Source organism: Denticeps clupeoides, chromosome 5 (assembly GCF_900700375.1).
Source record: "Denticeps clupeoides chromosome 5, fDenClu1.1, whole genome shotgun sequence".
In the NCBI taxonomy this organism is placed as follows: domain Eukaryota; kingdom Metazoa; phylum Chordata; class Actinopteri; order Clupeiformes; family Denticipitidae; genus Denticeps; species Denticeps clupeoides.
In genome coordinates, this window is record NC_041711.1 from 19,323,276 (window position 1) to 19,348,190 (window position 24,915).

Genomic DNA, 24,915 nt, shown 5'->3' on the forward strand with positions numbered 1-24,915 from the left:
CTCCAGGGCCACTTGGGCCCTTTATAGATGAATTGGACACTCTCCTCAGCATTTTCTCTTTAGAAACCCCCCTAACTCTCCTTGGTGACTTCAACCTTCCATCAGCCCAGCTACAATCATCCTGCCTTCTTCCCCTTCTCTTTCTCCTTAACCAACAGCAACATCTCTCCCACACACAAAGGAGGGAATGTCTTGGACCTGGTCTTCAGTCGTCCTTCTCCAACTTCTGACCTTTCTTCCACTCCCCTTCACATCTCTGACCACCACTTCCTGACCTTTACACTCACTGTACCTACAGGATCCACAACTGTCCCCCGTCCATCCTTCATTAGACAAAACCTTCACACTGTCTCACCTTCATCTGTATCTTCCTGCATTCTTTCACATCTCCCAACCTCTGACTCATTCCTCTCCTTACCACTAGAGACCGCTACTAACTCTCTCCTCACCTCACTTTCCCTTTCCATTGATCAACTCTGTCCTCTATCAACTAAACCCAAAAGGACTTCTCCCCCTGCGCCCTGGCTCTCTGATACATTGCGTAGCAATCGAAGAGTTTTTCGAGCAGCGGAGAGAAAATACAAGAAATCTCAACTTGACTCAGACCTACTGGATTACCAGAATCTTCTGCGCAAATTTTCTACTAACCTCACTACTGCTAAAACTGCTTTCTACAAAGCAAAACTAGAAGCCTCTGCCCACAACCCTCAAAAACTCCACAACATCTTCTTATCCCTACTCAACCCCCCGACTCCCCCTGCCCCAACTTCATTAACAGCTGATGATTTTGCCAACTTCTTCACAGGGAAGATTGAAAAAATCTGTGAGACATTCTCCACCACTAATCCTACTCTTCCTTCTGAAAATTCGACAACTACTCTAAATCAATTTTCTAAGATCACATCTGATGAAATCATTCAGATTATATCCACAGGCAACCCAACCACCTGTCCACTAGATCCAATACCTTCTGCAATGTTTCAAACTATCTCCCCTGACCTCATCCCTTTCATTTCTTATATCATAAACAGCTCAATCTCATCTGGCCACGTACCATCCGCCTTCAAAACAGCCAGGGTTCTTCCAATCCTAAAGAAACCCACTGCTGATCCTACAGACATTAACAATTACAGAGCAGTTTCCCTCCTCTCATTTCTATCCAAAATCCTTGAGCGCTGTGTCTACAACCAGCTATCACTCCATTTATCACAGAACAACCTCCTGGATCCTAACCAGTCTGGCTTCAGAACAGCTCATTCCACCGAGACTGCCCTTTTGGCGGTTACCGAGCAGCTACATGCAGCCAGATTGGCAAAACTGTCATCAGTTCTTATTCTCCTTGACCTATCTGCTGCATTTGACACCGTTAACCACAAGACTCTCTTGTCAATCCTGAAGAGGCTTGGAATTCGGGGCTCAGCATGGCAGTGGTTTGCTTCCTACCTTGATGAGCGATCTTACCAAGTGACTTGGAAAGGATCCACCTCTACCTCACGTAGACTCTCCACTGGTGTCCCTCAAGGCTCGGTGCTAGGTCCTCTCCTTTTCTCCCTCTACACGTGATCACTTGGTGAGGTCATTTCCTCACAAGGATTATCCTACCACTGCTATGCCGACGACACACAACTCCTCTTCTCCTTTCCTCCCTCTGATCTTCATGCTGCTTCCAAAATCTCTGCATGTCTAACAGACATCTCGTCTTGGATGGCAGCCCATCACCTCCAACTCAATCCCACCAAGACTGAACTAATATTCATTCCAGCATATTCTTCACCACATCAGGATCTTGCTATTTACCTGGACAACTCGCAGCTCTCTCCTTCTGCAACAGCCCGCAACCTTGGAGTAACAATAGACAACCAACTCTCCTTCTTAACTCACATCAGCAATCTTTCCCGCTCATGTAGATTCCTTCTCTACAATATCAGACGCATCCGCCCTTACCTGTCAACCCAGGCCACCCAACTACTGGTTCAGTCCTTAGTAATCTCACGACTGGACTACTGCAACTCCCTTCTAGCTGGTCTACCACTATGTACCATCCGACCTCTTCAACTCATACAAAATGCAGGAGCACGACTGATCTTCAACCTTCCCAAATTCTCCCATACCACCCCTCTGCTACGTTCCCTCCACTGGCTCCCAGTAGCTGCACGCATCAGGTTCAAAATACTGATGCTGGCCTACAAAGCCAAACATGGAGCAGCACCATCCTACCTCACAGCCCTTATTACACCTCACACTGCACCTCGTTTACTCCGAGCCTCCAGTACTGCTCGCCTGGTCCCTCCATCTCTGAAGGTAAAAGGAAGACATTCATCTAGACTCTTCTCCATCTTGGCCCCTCAGTGGTGGAATGAACTTCCCCTCGAGGTCAGAACAGCTCAGTCACTGAGCACCTTCAAACGACAGCTCAAGACCTTCCTCTTTAAAGAATATTTAGATTAAATTGTAATTTTCTTGTTGTCAAACTTTGTGTACAGAATCTACAACAGAGTGAATTAAATAGATGTATTCATAGTTGGGGTCCTAGTGAACCGGAATTGATCTCTTCATCGATGGTAACTTGAAAGCACGTTGTAATTCGCTCTGGATAAGGGCGTCTGCCAAATGCCGTAAATGTAATGTAAATGTAAATGTAAGTGGCTGACAATTGCCCATGCACGGCCTCAAAACCGTCTTGTGTCCAATTACCTCATTTTTGAACATTGTAGTGGATGTAGTTGATTCTGTCTACGTTCTTGTTAATCGTACACCACCTGCATAAGACTGATTCAAAACCCGCAGCTATTTGATTTGCTATTTTATATTCGTCAGGCACCCCCCTGGGAACTCCAATTGCATCTATGTATGTTGGATCAGTTAGCTTCTCCCAGGGCAGGGTTGACCGCTTCATCCTGTGCCAGTCTGCAGGTACCAGGCTGTTTAATTTGAACAACAGATTAGTTACATTTGTTGGATAAATGGATACTGGTAATAAAAGCGTTACTAAGGCTCACAGTCCGGTAGTATCTGAGGGTAATTGAACGAACAACATTTTTCCTCCACACCACCACCATAAGTCACTTCGAGACAGCGGGTTAAAATAAGTCCCCACATTTTGTACCGTATAACACCAATCTCTTGGTGTCCCTTCTCCTAGTAAGTTCTGTCTTCCCATTATATAGATACATGTGAAATTTCCTTGTGCTATTTTACTGGAGAAGATAGGTTTCACTTGTTCTTTTTAGTGTGGCTCTCACGGTTCTGGGCCTGGTCCCATTCTGCTTTTCTCTACCCCTTTCTTTATCTTCTTGCCACTATACTGCTATTGTTATCATTACCCAAATCACTACCACGCACGCTTTTTGACACCGTCTATAATCCTTCATTTCTGCCAACCTTTTTGCCCCTTCTGCCTCTTCTAGGATTGGTGGCTGTAAAGTGTTCTTCACTGACTTTCGGGTCTACCCAGATTCTATACGTCTGAGTCCACCCTATTATCAGACTTTTGCTCACCTTTCCCGTCGGCAGGGTTAGCAGAAATGACCTGTTTACAATGCGACTGATGTATCCAAGTTCCTCTTTCCGTTATTTTAACAGCCGTTGGTGTCGTCAGGAGCACTTGGTATGGCCCTTCCCACTTCGGTGAGTGCCAATGCTTCCGCTTTATGCTTTTTATGAGCACCCAGTCTCCGCGCTCCACCAGTGGAAGATCCTGCTGAGAAATAGGGAATTCATCATCAGGATTACTCTGTTTTTTCGTTTCTAGCATTTTTCTCATGTAGTCTGCCAGTGACACGTCTTCCTCTGTTTCCCATTGGTTTTTAAAGGAAGGTAATCTATATGGTCTTCCAAACAAAGTCTCATAGGGAGTTAAGTCGGACGTGCTAGTAATATGATTTACTTAAAACCAGTGTTATTCACCGGATTATAGAAATTAAATTGAAATCAAGTTGAATACTACATTTTACTGTTTATTAATTAAGGTCAGTCAACTTTATTTTCATAAAAAAGCTGTTTACAATTAATTACTTAATCCCTCCACTGGCTCCCAGTAGCTGCCCGCATAAGACTCAAAATACTGATGCTGGCCTACAAATACAAACATGGGGTGGCATCATCCTTTCTTATAGTCTGCAACAGAGTGAAATAAGATTATATTCATGTTTTGAGTCCTAATGAACCATACTCATTGATGAAAAGCATGTTACAAGTCACTCTGGATAAGGGCGTCTGCCAAATGCCATAAATTATAATAAGAAATATCTTAACCTCAGTCAGATTCAATTAAATTACAAAACAATTCCAGTTTGAAAATCAATTCTTGAATATATATAATGTAGAACCATTTCATATTATTGTATATGATTGCAGTTTTTTCTAATCAAATCCTACGCTATCTTGCCTAGCTTAGGAAGTAGACGCAGTCTGACAGTATTACCAGTTACATCAAGTCAGAACAAGTTCAGGGTTGAATTCTGCTTTTGAAAATGCTTGGTAAAAATTCCAGTTTTACTGACTCAATACTGTTCAGTTGTTGATGTTCAATACCTGTATATACCAATATCTGTGTATATAAGTTAAATGAACTTTGACGAACTTATTAATATAAAAATACAAAACTCCATGGCTCAAACTCTTCCTAAATCTAAATTTGTGCTTTTCTCTCAGGTCTCACTTTCAGTCCCTTCAGTCCATCCTCTGACAGGTTAAAGAGTAACATACAGTGCTCTCGGGATTGTGATTAACTTCCTAACCTTGTGAATAATTTTTTTTAAGTGTACGGACCTGGCAACCCACATTAATCACAATCCACAAGAGCACTGTATGTTACTCTTTAACCTGTCAGAGGATGGACTGAAGGGACTGAAATTGAGACCTGAGAGAAAAGCACAGAAGTGAAACCTGAACCATGTATCAGACTGTGCTTCCCAATATATTAATTTTGAATTCTCTAAATTCTCAGACACATGGTGAACCACATCATGACATCAACACCATGTTTCACAGATGGGATGAACAGCAGTCGGTCACATATAATAATGCTTTTTAAAAACAAACAAATAAATAAATAAATAAAACAGAAACATGACTCAGGAATGTGAAATAAATATTATTTATTCATCATCATCATCATAGTAATAATAATAAATCAACAATTTGCAAAGTGCCTGCCTCCCTGGAACTTCTTACATGATGTGATCCATTCTATGGAATGCACCTCAAACTTTCAAATCTAGTCTCTCAAACATCATGCATAAAATCTTTTTTAGGGAAAAAAAATGAAGCAAGAGACAACAAATAAAAAATATATATTAAAAAAAATATGCGTACCACTGATATACAGATTTGATATAAACAGGCGCATTGGTCACAAACCAAAGATTATTCTAAACATGGCTTCTTGTACAATAGACAGAATAAACATGAGGGCTATAGACTTTGTACCAGATACGTGTACTTTGTTTTAAAAAGAAACAAAAATAATACATTTCAAATTTCTACAGTTGTACTTTTAAAAACGTTCCTTTTTTCATCGTACAGTCAGAATGCGCAAGGCATTTTGGGCGCAAGCAGCACATACACACTCACACGTTTACACAATTCAGAAAGTCTCTCTCTCTCTCTATCACACACACACACAACCAAGTGCATTCAGGACTATGGAGTGGCAGAAATGGCACATATTAATTGGACCATATTTGTAAACAGATCTACAAAAAGGAAAAAAAAAGTGCAGTCTGATAGAACAGTATGACAATAAGGAGCTGTGAATATGGCCAATTTTTTTTCCCTCACAGAAAGCAAGAGCCTCACTGTTTCAATCGGACACAAAATGTAGGTCAGGGAGTAAAAAAAAAAAAAAAAAATATCCAGAGTTCATTGGTAATGTGACTCCATGTACAACAGAGAACTGGGTGTACAGGCAGGAGCTGTTTCAACAGTGGCCTCTAGTGAAAACCATCAGGCAAAGCATCCCAGTGTGGGAGAAGTTACACCAACGTGCTGCACACCACCCTCCACTGAATTTACAGTTTACTTTTTTTTTTTTTTTTGTTCTTTCTTAAGCACAAGTAATACCAAAAAGTAAAATAAATAAAATACATACACTCACAGACACCTTGTGCCAAGCATACATTTGCAAAAAAAAGTATTAAAATCAGTGTACAAATCATGGTCTCAGGATGTGCAAACAGTTTGACATTAAAAGGTAAAATTAACAAACATACATACATATACATACTACACTCTGTAAAGAGCAAGTCCATACAATGAGTAACTTTGAGGGAGCCACTGAATATAAAAATATGCATTTCAGCTCAAACATGAGGTGATTTCTTGCCTGAACTGACAGAATAATTCTCAAGCCAATCTTTCAATTAAATGCATCTTCGCTGCTTTTAGCGGACATGCACCAGCTCTGTGTGATTGCTGTCAACATCCACCACCCATGAGGATAAAGACCCAGACTACTTCATACCAATAAAAACAGAGGAGAAGGTGGTTGAAAGTCAGTTGCCCATCTGCTGATAACTTAATAAAAAAACAAACACCAAAACATACTGAATCAGCAAATCAATGAATGCCTTACAGCTCCTTTGGAAGTGATCAGTTTTCCATCCGTTATTGGCATTAATTGACCACCCCTCCCGCTAATTAGTATCTTAATCTGTACCTAGAAAATGTTTTAAATAACTCGATTTTTTATGCAAGTATTATGCATGTTAATCTTTTTTTAATTAGTAAACCCTTTTACACAAAACACAGTGCAGGACAAGTTTACCTCTTTAGTTAAAAAAATAAAAAATCATTTGTGTGCGCATGTCTTTTGACATGGTTGGGTTTGTTGTTCCCTAGCAGTTGGGAGACAGTGTGAGCTCAGCAGCGGCCACACAGGGAGTCAACATGTGTCTCAACATCTGCACTTTGACACTGAAGTATCTGCACGCGTACCAAAGACAATCTTATCAGTGCAGCCTTCACTGATATGTTTGCTGGATCTTCACCCTTTTTTAATTGGTTCTCATACATTAGTGTGTGTGCCAGGGCAACTTCACAATAGCAAAAAGTCTCTCAGCAGAGGGGGGGGGCAGCGAAGTATCACGTGAGACATCACGTAAGAAGTGACGCTATGAGCCAATAAGACAACTAATATCTAGTAGCCATGGCAGTCAATGGCTACTGAGTATACAGAGTACTGATAATAATAATAATAATAATAATAATGAGATTTACTATTAGAATAGACCACCAAACGTACCTACTATTGAGTACAAATGCAGCTGAGGGTTGCTAGAGAGATGGGGGATTCAACAAGGTAAGTAATAAAACCAGAAGAAGACAGACTTATTTAACTCAAGATTCAACAAAAAGAAGAAGTGTTGAAGGTGATGCACCCGAGGGCATGTACTGCAGGGGCAGAGGCAGAGAAAAATTGCAGACATTTCTAATTGAATCACTCACAATACAATCCATGGTCTCCTACCTACACTACACTAAACAGACTGCCACATGACAAAACAGATTTTACCTAGAGTGTTTAATTAATCATGGGGTTGAGTCCGGAACTACTCAAACTGATTCTCAAGATAACTGAGAAATTTGTAGAACAGGCCAGGATAATTAAAGCATCCTGCATGACTAACTCAAAATGTCTTCGCTTAAGTGCCCATGGACTGTGGAGTGTGCAACGTAAGATGCAAAATATGAACAAGGACATCTGAACTGCTGGGGCAATGAGAAAAAAAAAATACTGAAAGGACACGACTGAACAGAATTTATAATGTCTACAACATATGCACTATTGAGTAGCATACAAATTCTCAAAATCATCAGAAGTGCTTTCAAAAAGTCATGGTAAATGAGGCAGTACCATTCACTGGCTTATTATGGAAATTATCTGAAATTGTGGATCAGATCCTACAACCTAAACTTACTCAGGAAGTTAGATGAGCTTCCTGTCTGTATTTAATCTCATAAGAACCCTGCGGTAAACAAATACAACCAATGGCCACAACATGATCTGATAACATTCTGTTATGGGCTTGAAAACACAGAGTATGTGCTCCAAGCCTCTAATCTAAGAGTCGGTAATGTGGTATTGCACAGAACAATGACGACCAGGGTTCGAAACAAAGCTAAGTTATCTGAAGTAATACAGTATGGGTCTGACAACAGCACCAGAGCTCAAATAATATGGAGCCCAAATGTTCAGCAACAGTATAGAGCAGGTTAGGCACCAAACCTAGGTTAGAGAAACTTTGGTGTGTGTGTGTGTGTGTGTGTGTGTGTGTATGTATGTGTGTGTATTCCAATTCAGCCTGCATAAGAGCTAAACCTGTATTAGTCTGAGACCAAGATACAGAAAGGCAGAGTAGGGCTTCGGCCTATGATCATTCTGAGTTGGCAAGGCTTATCTGAGCGACATCCTGTGTCAAGCAGTGGGCTGAGCACAGAGCAACCAGGCACACTCCCATAACAGACAACATTTAGCAGAACAATTAAAAAGTCGTTTAAAAGAGACACAATTCCCTTTCCTTTTAAAGGCACACGGTAAGAGTTGGGAGTTGAGGGTCAGAGAACAGCGGTGGAGTTGGGTACATTAAAAAAAATAAAATAAAAAAATCTGGAAAATTAGGAGAGAAAGTCCAGCAGATTCATCACTGTTTACAGCATTGTGAGAAATTTTACAGTAAGGACCATGTGAAAAGGGTGTGTGTGTTTTTTGTACTCTACATAAACTGTGCAAGATAAACATCCGAGCACAACGGTTGTACCTACAGTTTTCTCCTAACTGTGTGGTCTGTTTTACTTTAACTTTCGTTATTTCAGTTGGTTTGTTTTGATTCCTAGCAGCATGTTAAGACCCCAGAGTCGCTCTGGGGTGGGTGGTACATTCTGGATTTGGGTCAAGACCACGTCACCTCCAAAATGGGCAAAACCTCCCAAAAAAGATATCCCCAAAAACTCTATATACTCCTTCCATAATCCACAACACACAAAAAAATACAAGTAGTTTGTTTAGTCTTTGAGGGCACTTACCCACACATTGAAATTAAGGTGCAATGTTTTCAAACTTAAAAAAGGAAGAATACACACCCTATACGGTCTCACAAAAACAGAGACACAGGGCAGGTCGCGGTCTGCTCTCTCTGGTCCAATGGAGTGCCAGCAAGATGCTAGAGTGAGGGCGAGCTAAACAGACACTTGGGGTTGGTCTCTGATAGGTCAGAAACAAGGATGGGGTCTAGTGAACAAAGATGTGCCTTAGCAGGTCCTCTGCTGCTGGCCGCTGCCTGGTGTCCACAAAGATGCGCTTGAGGAAGTCACGGCAGTGGTCCGACACATGAGCCGGCAATGCTGGGTTAGTCGGCTGTGTGGCTATTTTAAAAATGGCCGCCATGGCTTCAAACTCTGCCCAAGGAGGTCGCTGTGTTAGCATTTCCACTACGGTGCAGCCCACACTCCTGCAGGGATGACAACATGGCAGAAAAAAATTGGCACATTTGTCAGAAACATTGATTTTGTATCCTTGGACTTTGCTGGGAATAGGATATAACAATCCCCAAATGTACACATGCAAAGTGTAGCTACAAGGTAGGTCTCTGCACAAGAGGTATAATAAGAATTGGTTTAATCAGGGAGATGCAAGGAATTATTTTGACAGATTTACTTATTCTTTTTTTTGGTTCTATCTGAATCATCCCTTTAAGTATCTTACCAGATGTCAGCTTTGCGACCGTATCCCTCTCCACTAATCACTTCCGGGCTCATCCAGTAGGGTGTGCCCGTCACAGACTTGATCCCGGAGCCTGACAGGCAGATGGTCTGCAGGCGACGGCTTGCTCCAAAATCTCCCAACTTCACATTCCCAGCAGAGTCACGGAGAATATTGGCCCCTGAAGGAACAGACATAAGGGGGAAAAAAAAAAAAAAAAGAAAAAAAAAAAGTCAATGTCACCTTACTATCAGATAACTCATTCAACCTTTTTATTTTTATTTTTTTTATGCTTGTCTATCATTGTATGTTTTTTGTAATCCCCCCAAAAAAGACAAAACGTACCCTTAATGTCCCTGTGTACGATCATGTTGCTGTGTAGGTAAGAAACTCCTTCGAGGATTTGTCGGGTGTATTTGCGAGTGACATTCTCAGTCAGGGCACCATATGACTTGAGCTGGTCTTTAATGGAACCCTAAAAAAAAGCAAATCTCTGTTATAAGACAATTGAAATGGTCAGGATGCACCCAATTAAAGACAGGTGATTGTCATTGTGATACACACAACAAAATGTGCCTCTGCATTTAACCCATCACCCTTGGTGAGCAGTGGGCAGCCATGATAGGCTTCCAGGGACGGTGCTTTGTTCAGTGGCACCTTGGCAGTTCGGGATTCAACCCGGCAACCTTCTGATTACGGGTCCGATTCCTTACCTGCTAGGCCACCACTGCCACTAATAGCTGGGCATCTATATACACACACACACACACACACACACACCTCAGCCATGAACTGAAATAACATCAAGCTATTCTAATTATTCTATTTACCATGACTGAGTTGTTTATGAGAATACTGCAGATTGGGAGAGGGATAGTGCATTTCCTTGTTCTGGTGAAATACTGTCTCAATATGATGGAATATAAAAAGTCACCATATGGTCCTACATCACACAGAGCACACCTAAAATACAGAATACTTACCCCTGGCATATATTCCATAAAGATGGACAGAGTCCTGTCGTGTGAGTCACGTAGGCAGCCATAATACTGTACAATACGCTCATGAAAGAGATTCTTCAGCAACTGGATCTCACACTCCAATGCACTCACCTCCTATTAACAAAAAAATATGAGTGAGCATGCTTAATAATGATCATACACAATATGTTATTGTGTATGAGACAGTGTATGTAATAAGAGTAAAAATCTCATTATAAACAAACACAAGTCATCCCTGCCTCTTACCTTGCTGGTCTCTGGACTGTCTGGGTCGAAATGCACCTGTTTGACAGCCAGTTCTCTGCCAGTGTCAGCATCATAGCAGAGGAACACACGTCCAAATGCCCCCTGACCCAGGAGCTTACCCAGGCGCCAATTGGTGGGAGCACGAGGAGCTTCAGACACAAAAGAACAAAAACAATGAAATTATATTAGATGGTTGACTGACCCAATCAGTGACAGGTTCAGATCACAAAAAGTTAACACATTTAATGAGAACCAGGAGTAAAGTATGGATCAGTGAATAAGTAGCAAAGATATATACTAGTATGACATACAGCGGCTGGGTGAACTAATGTCCATGACTGAAAGGGTTGGGTTAGCATTGGGGTTGGGGTCAATGTCACTTCCACGACGGCGGCGGCCTGGTTCTTCCAACTCTGGTGTGAAGATGCTGCTGCCACTGCTGGTGCTGGGAGACTGCTGCTCTGTGGGGCTGAAACTCACTGGAGAGCGCAGCCCATGGCCCTGAGTCCTACGTGCCCTGGGGAACGTCTTACGCCCTGCCGAGAGACAGGGATGGAGACGGCGCATCATTTATTAATGCTCGAACACTTTAAGCACCACAGTTTATGCTGTATTGCAGTTTATGCTGTATTGAGCTTAAATAATATTACAAGAAAAACCGCACACCATCATTGTAGTCCTGCAGGCCAAAGGATATGTGGTATCGCCGTGGATACGTTCCACCCTTTCCGGACTTCTCAAATACAGGTATATCATATTCTACATTTAGGAGAAAAGAGGAGGAAAAAATTCTATTAATGCAGTGTTTCTCAAATAGTTGGTATTAATGGGTCTTAATAGGAAAAGAACAAGCACACAATAAATACCTGCGTAGCAAAACAATAATAACAATACGTGACTTTCCTATCAGGCCTATCAACACCATCAACTTGGAAGAGTACACAAAATCAGGCAACAGCTACATCAGCAAATGCACTGATGATGTTACACTCTCCGAGTCTGTCACAACCAGACCAAACCAACCAGAAGCTGTGGATGTATGTGAACTGCTCAAAGTGCGAGACTACTCCTTCAGGAAGGGTGACAAGGTGGCCCTAAGATCAGCGAGGGCCAAACATTCTCGAGCCATTAGAGCTCCAAAGTGTGCACACGCTAATCCACAGCCTCTTCCAGGACAGCGGTGACACACAGCGCAGTTGGCAGGGCATCCTGGTAGTGTGGCCGAGCAGTCTAAGGCACTGGATTAAGGCGCCAGTCTCTTCGGAGGGGTGGGTTCAAATCCCACTGCTGCCATTATGTTTTGGTGCAGTGGTGGCCTATGGGGCAGTGGAAACCTAGCGGTTAAAGAAGCAGACCCATAATCAGAAGGTTGCCTGTTCGAATCCTGATCCGCCAAGGTACCACTTAGGTGCCACTGAGCAAAGCACAGTCCCCACACACTGCTCCCCAGGTGCCCGTCATGGCTGCCCACTGCTCACTCAGGGAGATGGGTTAAATGCAGAGGACAAATTTCACTGTGTGCACCGTGTACTGTGCTGCTGTGTATCACAAGTGACAATCACTTCACTTATCCAGGCCGTCACAAACTACAGGACTACAACCTCGACCTGTGACAGTGACCCCTCCCTACCAGATGTGCTGAATGACTGACACACGATTCGCCACACAGAACAACATGATTGTGAGGAAATACAACCCTCCTTCCAGTGATCAGGTGCTGTGTCTAACCACGGTGGATGTGAGGAAAACTCTATGCCATCACCACCACCCTGCATCTGACCCTCACCAACCTGGACAATAAGGATACATTCGCACGAATGCTGTTCATAGACTTCAGTTCAGCATTCAACTGAATCATTCCTCAGCACCTGGTCTAGAAGCTGAGCCTGCTGGATCCAGGACTTCCTGACTGGGAGACATCAGTCTGTCTGGATTGGGAACAGCATCTCCAGCACTACCAGACTGAGCTCTGGTGCTCCTCAGGGCTGTGTGCTCAGTCCAATGCTGCTCACCCTGCTGACCCACAATGTGCAGTGATGGACAGCTCCAACCACATAAACAAATTTGATTAGTCAGCGTACAGAGAGGAGGTGCAACGACTGACAGACTGGTGTAAGTTCCTCTGTGTTCATGTAAAATGAGAACCTCTCCTGGAATCTCAACAACAGCACAACAGCCAAGAAAGCCCAGCAGCATCTTTACCTCCTGTGGAGGCTGAGAAAAGCCCATCTCCCACCACCCATCCTCACCAGGTTCTATAGAGGGGCCATTGAGAGCATTCTGACCAGCTGCATCCCTGTCTGGTTTGGGAACTGCACCGTATCGGACCGCAAGACCCTACAGTGGATAGTGAGGACAGCTGAGAAGATTACTGGAGTCTCTCTTCCCTCCATAACAGACATTTACAACACAGACTGCATCAGGAAAGCCAGCAGCCTTGTGAAGGACTCTACATACACTCGTCACCCTCTTACCATCCGGAAAAAGGTTGCGAGGTATTCGGGCCCTCACTGCCACACTATGCAACAGCTTCTTTACACAGGCCATAAGACACCTGAATACTCAAGAACATTTCTCTTTGAACTGACACACACACACACACACACACACACACACACACACACACACACTACCTCTGTTAAATTGAGAAATATTAAATCACAATACATTTTGAAAGAAAACGCTGTGAAAAAAATTGTTGCAAGAAAACAGCGAAGAAAAGTCGTTTTTATGACATGTTAACTCCTTCGTGGGGTTGTATTAAAAGAAAATGGACATAGAATGGAATTCTCATTGAGACAAAGCGAAGTTGAGGTCATGATGTACAGCTTACCTGTGAATTCTTGGTGGTTGTCAGGGTAACTTTGTGCACGGGGCATGCGTGATTTTGGATAGCAGTCACTGAAGGGGGGGGGCATTTAGAAAGAATTGAAGCATTTAGAACTGTGTCGATGATGATGATGATAATAATAATTTAATGAATAAACTGATAGTTAGTATAATATGCTATAATAAACGGAGGGTTCGCATAAATCATAATAGCATAGCATCCTGACCTGTCCAGTGGACTATCCAAGGACGGACAACTGCCTGAGGCTGAGTTCTCAGGACTGCTCATAGACAAAGGATCCAACATCTGGTATATTAATAAAAAAAAAGAAGGGCCGAGAATATATAAAAAAAAAAACAATGTACAAACACAAGCAATAAAACAGGTTTAGTATGTGTCAGGGTGTATAGTAAAAAATCCTGAAGCAGTACCTGGTCCATGCTCTCTGGTATAAACTCCCCCTCACTGTTGATGCTGGTGAAAGAACCGTTTCTCGCAACCTGTTGGAGTGCATCAGGAACGTAGCCTGGGGGAGGGGAACTGCGGTCAGTTCTGTGGGAACCTAATAGGGGAAAAGATTTTTTATTTCAACAATAATAATCTGCTTGAAATCAACTCATGCTGATCTGTAACAATATTGAACTGTATTAAACATTAAAAAAATCAAAATAAAAGATTTAAAAACAAACCTCTAAAGTCTGTGTTATCCAAGTTCTCATATGATGGCAAAAGATCCATCTTAGAAAGCAAATTCTAGGGAGGGGGGAATGATATCAATTAATTGAAGAACTGTATTCATTAATAAGGGAAGAAAAAAAATACTGTACATATGCAAACACATTCAAACTATAACACCTATCTGATGCAAAACTATCTGTGGCATCTCATAAAAGGAAGGTACAGATAAAACAAAGGAAAAGAGAGCACCAAACCAAACTGAGCACATATTCAACTAGAGCTGAATTTGGATATTGTCTGACCTGTGTGGAGCTCTGTAGAACCAGAAGAATCTTCAGACTCTTCATGTGAACACTGCGGTCAAGAAGCTCCACAGCCTTATCCAGGTCATCCTGAGTTGCTAACGGAATGACCAGCTGGGGTATTGGAGGGAGTAGGGATAGCATGAGAAAATTTGTCATCAATTAATCATAGAAATCGGCAGGATCATTTAACGTATAACGGTAGATAAGTAGTGCGGACGAGATGTTACCTCATTGTTGGTGTAGTGCAGGTCCATTGCCTGACCAAAGGCTACTTTTGCTTTTAAACTAAGCTCATCCAGCTTGAGGGGCCGAGGGAACTGCAAAATCCTAGCAAGAGGAAAACAGTTCATATTAATGAATATATGTGATGGTGACAGAATGGAAGTGCATCATGTGCTTTTGAAGAGAGAGAGAGAGAGAGAGAGAGAGAGAGAAACTTGTATCTCACCTCTTCTCCCCTCTGAACTCAAACTTCACCCGTACATCATTCTGTGCACAAATAAACAAAACATTACAACATAACAGAGGCTCTCTTCCCTGATCTCCTGGGGTAATTCAAAAGGACAGTGGTCATTAACAAATGGTAATGGACAATAAGTGCATTTATGTTTGGCTGATTGGCATATTTGGGCATTTTCCTGAGGCTAAATGTTTGTGTGCACACATCTGCCAACCTGGTTCTTGGGTGAGGAGGCCTTAGCTGGTCTGCTGGAACGATGCAGTTCAGCAAGGTCCTGCATGATCGAGTTCATAGCCTCCTGCACATCTGAAAAAAAGTGTGACAATCATACCCTGATTGCAACAGAACAGCAACTGCATACAAAACAATCAAGCCTCTCATGAACGGAGCGTACTGACATCACTTGATTTCATATGTAATCAAAATAATGTCGGATTACAGTGCCAGCGTTGTGCTCAAAAATGCTACAATGCCGTCCACAGAGAGTAAGAGAAGCGCAAAGGAAGAATGAGGAAAAATGGGTTAGCCTTTTTAGCCTAGATATTTCTACAGAGGAAGCTTTGCCAAGAGACTAAGATCTTGCCTGTATTTGCAGTAACACTTACCCATCATAGCGGCGCGTTGTTTCAAGTCCAAGAGAAAGGATTTGCCCATCAAAGAGGTCCCTTCTCCTAGCAATCCAGAGGAGGAATTTAACTCACAGTGCAATCAAACTTCAAATCAAGCCTGTTGTCTTAAGTGTCATGATTGCTGAGCACTCAACACATCAATGTTCTGCTTTATTGTTCGTGAAACAATATTGATACTGGCATGTTTGCATTAACGCTATTTTTTTAGGGCATCTGCCCTCAAAAGAATCTTACGACAAACGACATGGACGTTTAATTTTGATGTGTGTGCATGTAGACTCTTAGTAATAACAAGGACCAAGGTGCCATTTAACTATGACACTTTAGCTACCTGTTTATGGGCTTGATTGCCTGCGTTTAAAACACGTAATCAGCGCCACCGTTTCAAGCAGGTCACTCGCCCTGGTACAGAAAAGTTAGCGCTCGAACGGACCCATGTACCGTAACATTAACGACACACATCGCATCGCTGCCCGAAATGACGGTGCGTCCGTACACCTGGCACCAAAACTACAGTTGACGAACTGAGCCGCCAGCGGTTAATGCTACAGAGGCGGCGGTGAACTTGCGACGTCGCACACGCTCACAAAGACGATCAGACTGGCATTACGCACCGACGCCATAGCGCTTTAAACGCCACAGCGCTGTGTTGTACCGATTAAACTACGCTCGGGTCGGCGCCTAAATGGACCGCCGTCCTCCGACCAAGTAGCTGGGCAGCTAACGAGCTAGGCTAATGTGGCTAACGTGGCTAAACCGACGCTCGTCCAGTGACAGGCCGGCCCGCGCTGCTTGCACACGCACTTTTCACACATTTCTTTTCTTTAATTTATTTCAGAACGCCAACATTGCGATTGTCGAAACGGCGTTGAGCATATATTTAAATTTTCCGGACAACTAGCTGCTACGTTGTCATCGGCACAGCCGGGGAATCTCGGCGTAGCGCCGAAGCTAAACCACAGCAGTGAACTCTGGACATTCTGCAGGCTCGTGTGAGAAAAATACAAAAAAAAAGTCGAAATTCGGTGGAAATAACAGCACCTGGACGGGCGGCGTCGCTTCACTTCCTCGTCCACCAGGCCGTCCCGGGGACGAGACGGGCCCGGAGGCCGTGTGACAGGCGCCTTCAGCGGCGAGGGACAAGTTACGGCTCCGCTTCCCAACTTCTGCTTCAGTCCGAGGCCCGAGCGCTCCGCATCGGCGGCGGCTGCCGACGCGCCGCGGGCCCGCGCATGAACTCCGCCCGTCGCGGGCGCGATTCCGAGTTCTCCCGGTGCGGAGAGGAGCCCGGCGAGCAACGGGGAGACGCGAGCAGCGCTCAATCCCGCGGATAGTTGTCCGCTTTGTTTACATGCAAACGGCCCTTCCAGCGCTGCGCTGCGCTGCGCGGCTACGTGCCCACCCCCCGGAACCGAGCAGACCGCGGTGGAAGAGTCCACCGCCGGTACACTTTCTTTTTAGCAGTCGTCACCGAAACACGGCGGTGCTTGGAGGGGAAACCTGGTGGCAGCGCGGTTTCATCTGCCTACGCTGCCGTGCTGGTGATTATGGCCCCTGTAATCTCGACACGTTCTTTACAAATGAAATAAAACTCTCAAAACACGAGAAAGATTTGCTTTAATAATTAAATAATGATGGAGAACCAACAATGTATATACAGAAAGCCATTCGAATGCTGCAGCAGACACGTTTCATGTTGTTATTAGGATGGTACGGTGGATGTCTTCATCTTCTCAGCATGCTCATCCAGTTGTAAATGCATTACTTCTGACGTAACATTTGCGCAGACAGTAAAAATCGTTAGGCTACTATACTGTATAAAATGCTAAAAATATAAATTAAGGCACATTGCATGATCGTGAGCACACAAACACGGACTAATGGAGTTTAGATCCGATTACGCCCCCCTTACTCCGCACACACAAACTCTGCCCCATGAAAATAAGTTGGCAGGACGCTGAGCTGCAGGAACCACTAGATGGCGCATGTCCTACATGCTGCAAGGGAGTTCAAATCAGCATGGAAATCTCAGAGATTATTCGATTATTTTACCAATTGGTCGCTCTTCTGTCCTAAAAATAGTTTATAAAAAATTATTTAAAAAAAAAAATGCTTTTCTTGCTATTTGTCCATTAAATGAAAAGTACAGTGATGGAAATTGCAAAGGTTTAAACTAAAGTGCATTAAGTAAACATTTGTCTTGAATATAAATATTACATATGGACACTAAGATGATACATTGTTAATGCCACATATAAATGTATGTACAACCAGTTTAGTTGTTCATTGTCGAGCTACAAACTTTAAGTTGACTGGTGCTCCAGGACAGAGGAGGCCGTGGGTTTTGGCTGGTACCTCCTCAGTTATGGGAGGCACATCGATGTGGAAGTTCTGAATAAGCTGCAATGAAATCATAAAAAGGACCAGTCAGAACTAAGAAAAAAGGACCCTGGCAACATAATCAACTCAAATACAGCAAAAGCATATTACAACACAGAATCCTCTCAAACGTGTTCCTTTTCACACACATCTGCCAGAAAGAAAAAGTATGCTCATACCTGTGTGAGAGCGAGGTGCATTTCCAGCTCTGCAATTCTTCTGCCAATACAGCTGCGTATGCCATATCCAAATGGAATGGAGCCAAAGTTATCTACTCGATCTGATTGGTCCTTGCGAATCCAACGGTCTGGGCGGAATTCCTCTGCTCTTGGGAAATTGTCCTCATCCATGGAGGTGGAGTAGTGACACAGGGCAAGCTGAGTCTGGGAAAATGATTGAATGAATTACAAAGAGACATAGAAGTTAGAAATTTTCATGCTTTAATGTGCATGAAGATCAAAGAACATTTCTCAACAAATTGCTACACCTAATGTTAAAATGTACAAGCATTTCCAGGTACAGCTTTGCTTCTCAGCCTGGTTGTTCCTCAACCAAACCGTTGTTTGGTTAATGTACACAAAAAAACATTTGAACTCAGACTTACCCCTTTGGGTATTAAATAACCACCAACAATCAGATCATCCTGTGTAACACGACCATTTCCTGGGAGGACTGGGAAAAGCCTAGGAACAAAAGAAAAGCAAAGTGAGATCAAGTTAACCAAAAGAAAATGCAAAACGTCGAGCCAAAATAAGTGCCAAAAAGGCATCTTCATAAAGCAGCTTGTGTTTTAAGCACATTTTAGGAAATTGGGTGTGTAAGACAAAAAAGAGCTACCTGAGCGTTTCCTTCACAAGTCCTCGGATGAGTGGCATGTGGGGGACATCATCAGCAGTGGGGACCCTACCGCCTAGAGTCTGAGTCACCTCTTCATAAACCTGCTGCTGCACCTCTTGGTGGCGGGCCAGCAGGTATGTGCTCCAGGTCAATGTGAATGAAGTCTGTGGCGAGCAAAAAAACAAAAAGTAAAAGGGATGTGCTTACACGAACAAGGCGTCTCTTTGTTCACCCTCTCCCTTTTGAGTGTTTTTGATAATGCAGTGCCAAAACCTCCAGTCAGCACGGGAGTGGTTGCATAAAATGATTACGTAAGGGAGGCTAGGTTACAGAGCAGAAGATATATAACACATCCCCTCCCTCCACACTGTAACACTCCAACATCTTATTCTATCACCCCAGACACCTTTATACATTTTGTCTGTTAGTTCACCCTCTCCATTTGAACTAAAATTTTCTTTTGCTCAGCTCCATTGCCCTGTTTTCCATCGCTAACTAGCATTGCGTGATGGTAGCTACATGTTTTTTTTTTGTAGGTAGATCCCCAGGAATCCTTAATCTGGCCCTGGCTCTGTGGTCTGGTCACTCGAAAGGCCTCTGTCTGATAGAATGGGGAATTAAGCAGCTTCATTTTCTGGTCTTGGATTCCAACCGCAGCGTGGTAAGCTGTGTACTGTTGGTACACACTAGGGCTCCAAATAAAAAACAGAAGAGAAAGAGAAAAAGAGAAACCCCCTGCAAAGACCACCACTGATGTCCACTTGGCAACAAAAAGCCTTGCAGAATGGGGAAAAAGAGAAAGGAAATAAAACACTCACTCTAAGAGCCACTGTGCCAGCCAGCACTGCCAAAAACCTTTCATTAAACATCTCAGACCGAATTAATCTGACGGCGTGGGGTTAACGTTGGGCCAGAATCATTACTACCCCATGCCAGCCCCACAGTCTACCCGGTTTGCCAGCACTCACTGAGAGGCAGAAAAAAAAACATCTTGTTCTTTCCATACCGTGTCCACTCCAGCTAACAGCATCTCTGTCATGTTGGCAATGATTTCCTCTTTGTTCAGCTCCTTGGTGACCAGCATGTGGGTGAGAAGACCACCTTTCACAGGCTCTCCGCTTTCCAACTTCTCCTGGATCTCAGATACTTTGTTGTCCACGTGGATTTGGCCTACAGCGTGATTTGATTATTAGAGCAGGATCTTTTATTCGTCAAAATCAACAGGGATATTGCCCAGATGGGAAACCTTCTTAAAATGACTGCAATAGCATTGGATCAATTTCACTAAGCAGGTAATAGGAGATCATACTGAGAATGAAATTTGGGGTACATATGCATTTCATTCCCACCTCAGCTCTTTCCTACACAAAAGAGTTATGATTTGATGCTCACTAAATCTGAAGAGGCCGTCCCAGGAACTGCAGAATTCCTCCCATGGCTTGGGGATGAGGGGTCGGAGCCACTTGGGAATAGCACCAGCATACATGGTTGTTTTGAAGGAGCTGAACATCAGGTGGAGAGCAGCAATGTATTCCTGACTCATTTTAGGGATCTGATTTTCCAGGCATCCCAGACGACATTCATACAGAATTGTTGCAACAGCTGTACAGAGGAAACCAAAATTACATTTACAGCATTTATCCAGAGCGACTTACAGTCAGACGTTACAGGGACTTGGTCAAAAGATGTAATGCAGTTGCTTGCAAAAGTGTCACTAGAAGTTGAAACTATCAAGGAATCTGAGACTCAGTGAAAACGTACTTTTGCTGGTAGTAGCCTAGTTGGCAACACACTCGCCTATGAACCAGAAGACCCAGGTTCAAACTCCGCTTACTACCATTGTGGCCCTGAGCAAGACACTCAACCCCGAGTTGCTCCAAGCAGGACTGTCCCTGTAACTACTGATTGTAAGTCACTCTGGATTAGGGCGTCTGATAAATGACGTAAATATAAGTGTAAATGTACTTTTAAGATTGTCCCGATTCAGTACTGCAACTCACCCTCCATGGCATATTTGAAGAACAGGTCGTTCACATTCATCACAGTCTGGCCATCCAACTGCTCACTGCGAAGTTCTCGAATTCGTCTAAGCAGGTCAGTCACCACAGCACTGATGTCATCTGAGAATACTGCTACATCACGGGGACGCATGATGAGCTGTCTCAACACACTGCGCATTTTCAGCCAGTCGTCTCCCTCACTACCGAGACCAGTAAGAGGTGAAGACAAAGAGAAATGCAGAGTAAGGCCTTCCTCATACAATACATGAAATGTATGTGGATTACACCATCATTTTGACAATTATTCATGCAGACCCAGAAAGATACAAAGAAACACGTGGGGCAATGGACGTACGCAGAGATAAGTCCCGTGGACCGCCCCCTCAGATCTCGATATTCTTGCCAGGACTCCATGTTGCCTCTCTGTGGAGTCACGCCCTCAGCCCTCAGCACCTGGGCCACAAGGTCACGCCCAGCAATGGACACCACCAGCTGGGGGCCAAAGCGGGACTTGAAGATCTTCCCGTACTTCTGACTGTGCTCCATCTGCAAAGATTAGGGAAGGTAAGATTGTTTTTTAAATATCAGTTAGAACCCTGAAGTGAAAGCAAATCTGGATTACAGGATTACTGGTTCAAAGTTAAGTGTGTTTGTGAACCCTGGTGAACATGGCCAAAGAAGTTCATCTGAGGACTACGTTGCGTGCAGCAGACATCTGGCCCCAGTACAGCCAGAACCTAAATTCCACTGAGCCCCTGAAGCAGAATCCCAAACACAAACACGGCATCAACTCAAACAAGTGCCTGTGTTTTAACCGTAGATGCGGTCTGCATTATGGATAAACCTGGGAGTAATAGCCTGTAGAGGCTTTAGCACAACTAATGCGCAGCTAAATGACTAATTAGCAGAAAAGATTAAAGCTTCTGGGGTGTGAAGATATGGATAAAATGAGCTTTAGGTTTCTTTAGGTTAAGGTTCTCAGTGTAATGATGAGTACTATGGCATGGTGACTATTATTGACCAAGATTTCCGGAGTCTACCGTTTTCCCCGCCCTTTTTTACTCTTAGCCAATGGCCAGTTACCAAAGGTGAAGTGTATGTGGTCACATGAGCCCCGCCCAACACACATACATCCTGATCTCTCCCTGTCCAGTGGCCGGTTCCATGAATTTTCACAACCCATAATGCATTCCATTAGCAGCGGCCATTCTTTCGTGGCAAGATCACCACATGTCATTTACCATAGTTTAAAATAGGTTTTGAAATTACAACAATGCTGTACCTGTTACTGACCTGTTTTATCTCATTTTTTGCCATCGGCAAGAACTGGGTGGAAAGGAAATTTGCTTAAGTGTTAAGAGATGGTGCAATGGCTACTGAGTCACTGGACCTCAAAGGACTCCCCAGATCCTGTTGGGAGTATGAGGGATTCACAAAAGTGAGAAGCTTTAACATGAGTGTGATCTCAAGCTTGCGCCACATTTCAGAGGCAACATCTGTACAACATCTGCTTTTGCACAACTGGATTTAATTTCCGATATTAGAGGACCTGTACAGTATATCATTGATAGACGTTGCATAGAACCTCGGTGTCGTTACATACATTAAGTTAATTGTTCACCCAATACAGCAGTGGTCAGCATAATTAATACTGGGGCAGATTTTATTGAGCCCTCGGGCTAAAGAATTTGTCTTATGTCGAGACACAACGTGGTATGTGCAATTTATGTTCATGTTTGTGACTTCTTTAATCATGATTCAAAGGACAGACATATCTGTTAAGGTTTATGGTCAACAGTTAAGGCAGAGAGACATCAACCTCTGGTACAACACACATGAAGAAACGAACGAATTTAATATTTAAAAAAAAACAAAGAAAGTTTACCTGAATCTCATGTATCCGACTGAACCCATCTCGATAAAAGAATTCAACAAGGTTGCTGATGGCCCCGGGCCCGGGCATCTCCTTCAGGGTCTTCACAGTCCCCACCGCCACAGACTCCTCCACGTCCGGAAGAACCAGGTCCTCCAGGGCACCTTGTGGCGGTGCGGTGGTCTTGTGCAGGGCGCAGGATCGCAGGAACAGCGGCCACCGGGCATCCCTCAGGAGGCGCCTGCAGCTCTGGAGCGACATGCCGCTGGTAGGAAGGTGAAGAGCCACGGCGGAGGTGCTCCGACAGGCTCCGACACACGGGCTTTTAAACGACTCCAGGAGGGCTGTGGGAGGGGACTGGCCGCACTTGGAGTGGGTGCCAGACAGAATTTGCTGAGATTACATCACGCCGATGCGCCGCACGAGTCCGCGGAGGATGAAGAAAGTTTAGTGTCGGTCCAACACAAGGATGCGTTTGTTGATCACGTGGAAGTCCTCTTGACCACGGATCAGATGGGGGAAAACACATTTTATAGGCTAACCAATTTTAAGAACCGATACCCGTAAAAAGTCTAATTACAAGAACTACACAAAAAAGGAATAAGCGCAACAGATTGGTGTTTTGCAGAGAGGACCTGTTTAAAACACACGTGGGGTTTGTCGCAGACTTAAAGAAAAGCTCTGAATGTAAAATAATAATAATAAAAAAACCGAAGCAGAAAGCGTGTGGATCCTATTATTGCGGGACTGTCTCCACACGTGTATCTTCGACTTTATAATTCCGATGTCTGCCTTCCGTTACCATCCGTGTGGGCTGTTGATCCGAATTCACTTCACCTCCGTTCACACCCGCCGTTCGAATGCGGCTCCACGGGCGTCCCGAGTGGCCACTTGTGACGGGGTGTCACCTCCCCGTCCTCTAATAAACACGCGTGTCATCTCCATTTGCAAAGAGTCTGGACTTCTGGAGAAAAAGCGTCATTTTTTTACTTAGATGGGTGTCTGATTAACACATCCAAACCTGTTATCGACCATAGGCTCTGCATCAAATTTATGAAAACATTTATGATAAGAATAAAGTGTAGTTTATTACCAAAACATGTGATTTATGAAGCCTCTTTTCTGCCTAATTTCTTATGTCAGCCGTGCTGCTAATGGCCTTCATTTATTTTCATATATTATAGCAAATGGAGTTTCCCATCAGTAAATCTAACTTTGATGGACCTTTTATATGGTCAGAACTTACCATACATTTTTTAAAATAATTTTTTGTAGACTGTGTCACGTGTATCACCATGAATCAATAGTATCAGATCTCACTTGTTCTTAAATGTAAATGTCTTTGCAGGATGTACAGCAGTCATTCGTCTGGTTTATGCCTTAAGCGCATAATGTAGCTCACCAACGTTCTTAGTTAAATGGGTAAATGAGGCAGCACTAATAAGGTCGCAACACTGTGTGTGTTCATTTAAATGTGGCTGGTAGTAGCCTAGTGTGTAACACACTCGCCTATGAACCAGAAGACCCGGGTTCGAATCCCACTTACTACCATTGTGTCCCTGAGCAAGACACTTAACCCTAAGTTGCTCCAGGGAGACTGTCCCTGTAACTACTGATTGTAAGTCACTCTGGATAAGGGTGTCTGATAAATGCTGTAAATGTACAGCCACTGTAGCACAGGGTGACCAGATTTATTTGGCCTGTTGATCTACTTCCCCACCTATCCCATAGGACTCCATTCAAACAGGATGTCCTCTGATCTTCCCATGGGTGTTGAGGTGGGAAGAAAAGGGCTGATGATAACCTGCGGCGTCACTATAGTGGGGGGGCTCCTGAAACCTGGATGGCGAGCACAGGGCTCCACAGAGATTGCTGGATTTTTTTGCACTTTACTGGGACTTCCCTTGAAGACCCCACAATTATTACAAATTTTCTGCAGAATTTCAAAATCTCCACCTTTAAGCACCTCTCTGCTGG

At 43.6% G+C, this 24,915-nt stretch overlaps 2 protein-coding genes across 3 annotated transcripts; both read right to left on the minus strand.

Annotated features, from left to right (window-relative positions):
* Nucleotides 1-5,082: 5,082 nt before the first annotated feature.
* Nucleotides 5,083-17,271, minus strand: map3k2 (mitogen-activated protein kinase kinase kinase 2). Of its 2 annotated transcripts, none has more exons than XM_028980288.1 (17): nt 16,891-17,271; nt 15,826-15,885; nt 15,435-15,526; nt 15,209-15,249; nt 14,988-15,087; nt 14,758-14,871; nt 14,467-14,530; nt 14,209-14,339; nt 14,004-14,083; nt 13,781-13,848; nt 11,614-11,706; nt 11,259-11,483; nt 10,948-11,096; nt 10,684-10,815; nt 10,046-10,175; nt 9,704-9,881; nt 5,083-9,449 (listed from the first exon to the last, which is right to left on the minus strand). In XM_028980288.1, the coding sequence occupies exons 2-17, from the start codon at nt 15,872-15,874 to the stop codon at nt 9,230-9,232; spliced, it is 1,866 nt and encodes a 621-aa protein (XP_028836121.1). In that variant the 5' UTR covers nt 15,875-15,885; nt 16,891-17,271; the 3' UTR covers nt 5,083-9,229. The 2 variants fall into 2 exon arrangements, with proteins under 2 accessions (XP_028836121.1, XP_028836120.1); XM_028980287.1 differs by having other exon boundaries at nt 15,826-15,891.
* Nucleotides 17,272-17,445: 174 nt separating this feature from the next.
* On the minus strand, nt 17,446-23,376 carry cyp27c1 (cytochrome P450, family 27, subfamily C, polypeptide 1). The gene is made up of 9 exons (XM_028980289.1): nt 22,951-23,376; nt 21,421-21,611; nt 21,066-21,265; nt 20,458-20,667; nt 20,072-20,235; nt 19,066-19,229; nt 18,833-18,911; nt 18,408-18,611; nt 17,446-18,249 (listed from the first exon to the last, which is right to left on the minus strand). Exons 1-9 carry the CDS (start codon nt 23,197-23,199, stop codon nt 18,133-18,135), a joined length of 1,578 nt encoding a protein of 525 aa, XP_028836122.1. The 5' UTR covers nt 23,200-23,376; the 3' UTR covers nt 17,446-18,132.
* Between the last annotated feature and the right edge of the window lie 1,539 nt (nt 23,377-24,915).